General features: G+C 33.5%; 1 protein-coding gene across 1 annotated transcript in view; it reads left to right on the top strand.

Moving 5' to 3' along the window:
* Positions 1 to 4,058, top strand: part of LOC100964535 (NKG2-D type II integral membrane protein) — a 15,531-nt gene extending 11,473 nt beyond the window's left edge. Inside the window, exon 8 of the mRNA XM_003803373.2 lies at positions 2,518 to 4,058. Within this exon, the coding sequence (XP_003803421.2) occupies positions 2,518 to 2,674 (157 nt within the window). The 3' untranslated portion in view covers positions 2,675 to 4,058. The remainder of the gene's footprint in view (positions 1 to 2,517) is intronic.
* Positions 4,059 to 7,136: the final 3,078 nt, after the last annotated feature.

Here is a 7,136-nt window from a genome sequence, read left to right on the forward strand (position 1 = left end):
ATATTACTCTATTTCTTTGCTTTTTTATTTTTATTGAGTTCCATAAGCTATGAATTTTCTCTTTTTTGGTGTTGCTTACTTTTTATTCTTAAAATAATTTGTAAGTTAAAATGTAGCTTTACTTACACGTTTAGGACTTGCTTTTAAGGACTATTAGTCAACATATTCTGTCTAAAGATAATTATTTCCCAATAATGTAGCATAAAAGAATCTATTTAATCTATATACACTAGGAAATTTACTTAACTCCTTTTGAAATAGGAGATTTTACAATATGGCTAGTAGAAAAATACCTGATTCCAGGCCTTATGGAAGTGCTGAGGATTGTATCCTTTTAACTTTTTTACACAGTTCTTTCTCCATCCTTGGGTAGGTTTTCTACACACATGCAATAGTCAGTACTCTACTCATACTCAGGAAGAGCCTTTCGCATGTCTATGGATGTCTTTATTTGTTCAACTTTCTCCTCTCAATTTCTGTGAAATGTGAACTCTAGTTATGTCTTGGTCTTTCTGGATTCTCAGGTATCCCATGTCTTGTTTTTATCACCTACTTTTTTTAACCATTGATTGTACAGAACTCTGCACACCAAGGCTAAAGGAAATGAGAAAAATCTTCATATTTATTGAATTCACGCATTTATCTTTAATCCTTTGCTTAAAAGCTGAAGTAGCTCTCAAGACAGGTCATTTATAGCATTTGAAAGATCTGACCTCTCATGGCACTGTTCAATAATTTCTCATGGCATAAAAGTCAGAAATAAAATCTAAATTTTGTGTGTGTGTCAATACTGCTTTTCCTTTCTTTCAACCTCATATCACAAATGTTGCAGAATATCTGTAGGCTATAAATATTTTAGTTATTTGCATCTCTAATTCTTCAGTTAGTAACGATGTCAATGTTAACAGTAGGTTAATTAGGTGCTTCCTCTCTGTCAGTTTTAAGCACTTTATGTCTATCTTCTCATTAAGTATGCTTAACAACCATATACAACAGGTTTTATTTTTAACCTAATATACTGGTAAGAAACAGAATTTTAGAGTGTATGATAACTCCCCTATTAGTAAGTTTTGCTGTGAGGATTCAAATATATGTATTTCTGACTACAGAGCCAGAATTATCATTAAATGACTTATATCATTTTCATTGATTTAAAAATCTTCATGTTTACTTTTTAATTTTAATGGTTACATGGCAATGATCTACTCACAATCTTTTACTACAAGGTATTTTTCCTTCGTTATTCCCCTTGTATCGTTGTAAGAAAAAACTACCTATCTTCTTATGTTGTTATATATTTGCACTTTGACAGCCTCAGTAAACCTTAGAATCGATCTAGTCCAGCTTCATTTCTGTAAGATTTGAGGGTTTATTTGTAAACAAAAAAAAAAATTTCTTAAAATACTAAAAAGATTTTTGTATCAAATTATCTCAATATTTCCCAATTTGCAAGTACAAAATTTCCCTTCAGAAACAAGACAAGAAGCATACTAAATTTCTGTTTATGTATGTGGTAAATTTTTATTTACTGCCACCCAATTCCCATGAACTACAGAGATAAGTAGAATATGACTCCTTCAAGAGTTTCAAACTCTAATCAGAGATGTTGTTATCCACAAATAAGTATAATCCAGTGTAATTAATATTCCAGCAGAAATGCAGTCGAAGTGGTATCAAAAAAACAGACCCAGAAATTGAAGTAACACATGAAGAAAGTAAGATTAGAAATAATGAGACCCAGTAAGATCAGTTATTAAAAAAACTCTAAAAAGTTTTTCTTCTGAATAGTGGCCCATTGTTTCTATATGAGCAGAATTCATTACCTTTGTCCTTGTAAATACAGGTAGTATAGGATCATAGTCTTTTTTAATTTTTTGTCAATTTCACATGCTAAAAAAAATTTTCACATGCTATGATATTGTCACTCTTCTCTGAGCATTCTATGTCCCCCTGTTACTAAAGAAATAAAAAAAAATCACCATTATTATATTAATTATATAACCCATTCAATAGCTCAGAGTAAAGTGTACACATACATATGTACATGCATAAACACACACATATTCTTGTATATGTGTGTTCATGTACGAAGATTTTATCATTTGTTTTCATTTCCTTACCAAGTAAAATTAAAAATATGTACATATCTGAATAAAGCTCTCTGTTTTTGCACAAGACACAATGTTTCCTTTTAAGCAGAATTCTGATTTCTAAAATAATATTTATTTTAAAATAAATATTTTAAAGCTTTTTTGTAACTTATATGAAGAGAGATTTTAAATTTCTGAATTGGTTAATTATCAATGTATGGAAAAGAGGGGTATATTAATTACAAGAGAATGTAATTTTTCCTTTTATTATTCTGAATTAGCAATATCTGGCATGTCTTTGAACTAGAAGGGCCAGATTTGGTCCAAAAATCTTCTGAAGTGATGTTTAATGCCCAATAAATATTATTTCATCTTTATATTACTGCATTAAAAAAATGATTATAACTTGTAATTGTCTCTCATCTAGACTAACAATAATCGAGATGCAGAAAGGAACTTGTGCAGTTTATGGCTCAAGCTTTAAAGCCTATACTGAAGACTGTTCATCTCCAAACACATACATCTGTATGCGGAGCACTGTGCAAGGACCTAATCAACCATTTCAACAAAAGCCAGAAAAATAGAAAAGATTATACCAGCAGAGACACTGCCGCCTGAAACTAAAGAAAACAGAAAAAAGCAGGACAAAATGAACAAAAGACTATCAGATTTCTTAGAACCCACAGGACCAGACCATAGAGCAATTCAGTTGTGAACATTGTCTAAGACAAGGGAAGAAGGACTCTGAAGGCAATTCAGAGATCTTCAAGGCTACTACTCCTACCAGGGCTTAGATAGCATAGGCTGAAGGATGGGGATAGTCTAATACAAAGGGTGAGACCAAAACCCTTGGGAGCAGTGAGGGAAGGGAGGCTCATTAGAGCCCTGGGGGCCCAACCTCCACCTCCACAGAAAACTACTGGATGAGCAGAGAACCAGAGAGGGTGGGTAGTGCCTTGCCTAAATGTGAGAGTGGTATTGCAGCTCCAGTGGGTACAGGAGGTAGGAACTCCACCCCACTGGGTGAAGAGGTGAGAATGCTGCCCCACTGTGTTTGGAGAGAAGAGTATAAAACCAAAGAGAATTGTTCTCGAGCCTTAGGATATTTTGGAGTTGGCCTTGCTAGGTCTTGGACTTGCTTGGAACCATTCAGCCTTCCTTTTTCCCTATTTCCTTCTCCCTTTGCACATGGATTGTGTATCCTATGCCCATGTAGGTTTCTCATGTACACATTAGAAAGGAATTATGCTTCAGGACAAATAGTATCTTAAGTTTCTTCTACATATGGTTTGATGATATTTACATGAAATTTTTGGACTTTTGACTTTAGAGTTGGTGCTGGAAGAAGTTAAGACTTTGGGAGTTGTCAAGATGGAATAAATGTTTTCTATGTGCAGGAAGGACATAAATTTTTCCAGGAAAAGAATGTTACGGATTGAATGTTTATGCTCCTTCAAAATTCATATTTTAAGTACTAACTCTCAATATTATGGTATTATAAGGGGGGCTTTGGGAAGTAACTTAGGTGTGAAGGTTGATCACAAGAATTCTGTCATTTTTGTCATACCCAAAGTTGAGTAGTATAGGAGAACCATGGGAGACTTCTCCCTTTGCCTTCTGATGGTTCCCTGAAGAATCAACTCACAAAAGGCTGAATAACTGGGGAAAAGACACACAGATTTATTTAATCCAATTAAACAAGTCACATAATTTATAGATTGATCTATACATTATATTTGGACTTCAACAAAGGTCATGACTATGTACTCCTCATGAGTGAAATTAGTGCCCTTATAGAAGAGACCCCATAAACCTCTCTAACCTTCTTTCTGTCACATAAGGATACACAGAGAAGTCAAGTCTGCAACCCAGAAGAGGGTCGTTTCCAGAACCCAACAACACTGGCATTCTGCTCTTGGACATTCTCAGCTTCCAGAACTGAGAAGAATAAATTTCTCTTGTTTATAACCTGTCTAATCAATGTTACTTTGTTATATTAGCCAAAACTAATGGCTTATAGAAGAATTGAAGATTTGAATGCTATCTTAGTATGTTTTTTTGCTGCTATAACAGAATATCACAGGTGAGGTAATTATAATCAGCAGAAATGTATTAACTTTCTGAACTTCTGGAGGCTTGGGAATCTGAAACCAATGTGCTGCCATTTTATGACATTCTTACCGTATCATCATATGGTCAAAGGTATGATAGGGAGAGAGAAAACCCATACCCAAAATCCCTTTTTTAAAGGCCCTAAACATATCCACAAAGGAAAACCCCCTTGGGCCTAATTATCTCTTCCCAAATCATTACATTAACAATTAAATTTCAACATGAGTTTTTAAGGGTCACATTCAAACCATACCAAAGATTTTCAAATACCCAGTATTATCACCCTAGAGCACATAACCACTAAAAATGTCTCCAGGTTCCTTTTGCCCAAGTATAGGTTCTCTGCCTTGGGCAAGCTCTGATCCATGAAAACCAATAGCAAGAACAGTGGCAGTTTGCTGATTTGCTCCTTACTCTAAAATTAAAGTCATTTGTTTCTCATTTCATAGGTTTCTGATTCCATAACAATGCATTTTTAAAGCTTATAAAAAAATTCTTTTTCTGTTTCATTTTTCCTTACCGTGTTTTATCCAGAAACAGAAATGTTGTCTGTTACATTCCTGCTTTATTTTACAAATATTTCCCTGTATCTCACTGAGGATTTTTTTTAGAATGGTTATTTTAATTTTGTTACGTATGTATTACTGATTATATAAAACAGAAATTTAAATTTGCTATTTTTTAATTTTTTCTCCTTGGATATCTAGTAATTTTTTTCTTTTTTTCATTATTATTTCCTATTAAATCATAACTTTGTACATTGATGCATTTATGGGGTTCAGTGTACTGCTTTGATTTACAATGTGAAATGCTCTCATTGAACTAAGTAACACATCCGTCACAATTATACTCATTTCTTGATAGTTTTGAAATGTACCACTGCATCATGCACATTAGGTGAGCTCTCCCCAAATACCCTCCCTCCTCCCAAGTCTCCCCTCTCTTTCCCTCTCTCTCCTCTTCCCTCCTACTTTCTGGAGTACAGTTATGTTTTGCCATTCATATGAATGTGATATCTAGTAATTTTTGTCTGTGGCCTCACATCATTTGGCACTTTCAGCAACCATGTTTGTAATTAGTATACAGGGGACTAGCAAGATGCCTTCCTTTTAGTTTGGATAAATTAAAGTAAACATCCTTCTCACAGTTTTCAAATATCTCTGTTTTCTAGTTTCTTTTTGTCTTTTCCAGGATGGTATATCATACCATTTTTCTCTTTCAGATTTGGGAGGCAGCCACCTGACCTTTGTTTCACCACAAGGCCTTTTCATGGGCTGCTTATTTGTATTTCTCTCTTGGACACATTCTCATTTCTTGGCTCCCTTTCCTATTTTGTTGATAACATTATTCACTTATTAGATTTCCCCATAAATATTAGAAGATTGGGGAAGTCTTAAGTTTAGGTCATGTTCTTTGTCATTAATAGTATGGTAACTATCTTGCCATTCTTTGGGAGAAAATTTATTTGTAATTGGGTATTTATCAATGTGATTATTTTATTAATATCTATATCCCCCTCTAGTTTGTAAGCTCCATGAAAGCACATACAATTGTTTGATTTGAACAACTATGTGTCCGCAGCATTGAAAACTCAATGCCTGACCACTGACAAGAAAAAAAAACCCTCATGTTGAATGAATTAAATTTCAGTAGAGACTATCCATTTTCATACTGTTTGCACCTCATTTATCTAATAAAGTTTTAATACCACTCGGCTATCTATAACCTCCTTAAACAAATATTTTCTAACTTATGTTTATATAAAATATAATTTTTATTTAAAATTACTTTTATTAGGCAAATTTGTCTTCTTTCCTGAACTATTCTTATCTTCAGCTATATTCAGATAACTATAATGAGGCACATAAAAATTAGTAATTTATAAAAATCTAGGCAGTAGTATAAAAGTGTGACAAAATTGATTTTGTAAGTACTAGAAAATTAAAATGTCTTAAAACGGACTTCACAGGCCGGGCATGATGGCTCACACCTATAATCCCAGCACTCTGGGAGGCTGAGGTGGGTGGATTGCCTGAACTCCCGAGTTTGAGACCAGCTTGAGACAGAGTGAAACCCCATCTTTAAAAATAGCTGGGCATTGTGGTGGGCACCTGTAATCCCAGCTATTTGGGAGGCTGAGGCAAGACACCACGGCACTCTACCAAGATGACAAAGTAAGATGCTGTCTCAAAAAAACAAACAAAAAGAAAAACCTAACTTCACAGGGATTTTTTTAATACCTCTCTCTCTCTCTCAAGAGTGTTCCTTCAGATTCCTTATTTTCTTTGCATCATTTCCTATGTTTCTAATATGTGATTTATTAAACTGATCCCAATAAATACTGACAATTAAAGTTAAAGAATACAGAATATTTTATGGACATCAATGTTTAATGATACCTACTTTTAGGGAAGTAAAAGAAATCACATAGTTGAAGTCACCACACTGAAAAATTTCAGGTCTTAATATTTTTCTTAGTATCATATTTTATTTAATCAGAATATGTTTTTTTCTTACAGATACAATAGCCATATCTTTGGCAATCTTCAGCAGCTATGTGGCCATACTTTAGAAACACACACTTATTATTAGCATTCTCATGATATGGAAGTTGAAGCCTAGAAAAGAAAATACTTCACATTAAATGCTGAATTTTCTTGATACATTAATTTTATTTTAAAAACACATTATATTTTGATATAAAAAGAAAAATGCTACTTTCTTAGTTCTCTAATAATACAGATGATGAAAAATATAATAAATGTGATCCAAAAACTAAATATAGAATTGGGAATGGTAATCATATGTTTAATTCTGCTTATTATCCCTGAAACCTCGGGCAATTTCAGACTATCTTCCATTTTCTCTGGGACTTGCTATATTTCCTTTATACATTAGTATTTTGATATTCTACATTATATACAAGACAACAGA

This window comes from Otolemur garnettii, unplaced genomic scaffold (assembly GCF_000181295.1).
Source record: "Otolemur garnettii isolate 467f Iridium unplaced genomic scaffold, OtoGar3 scaffold00299, whole genome shotgun sequence".
NCBI lineage: Eukaryota > Metazoa > Chordata > Mammalia > Primates > Galagidae > Otolemur > Otolemur garnettii.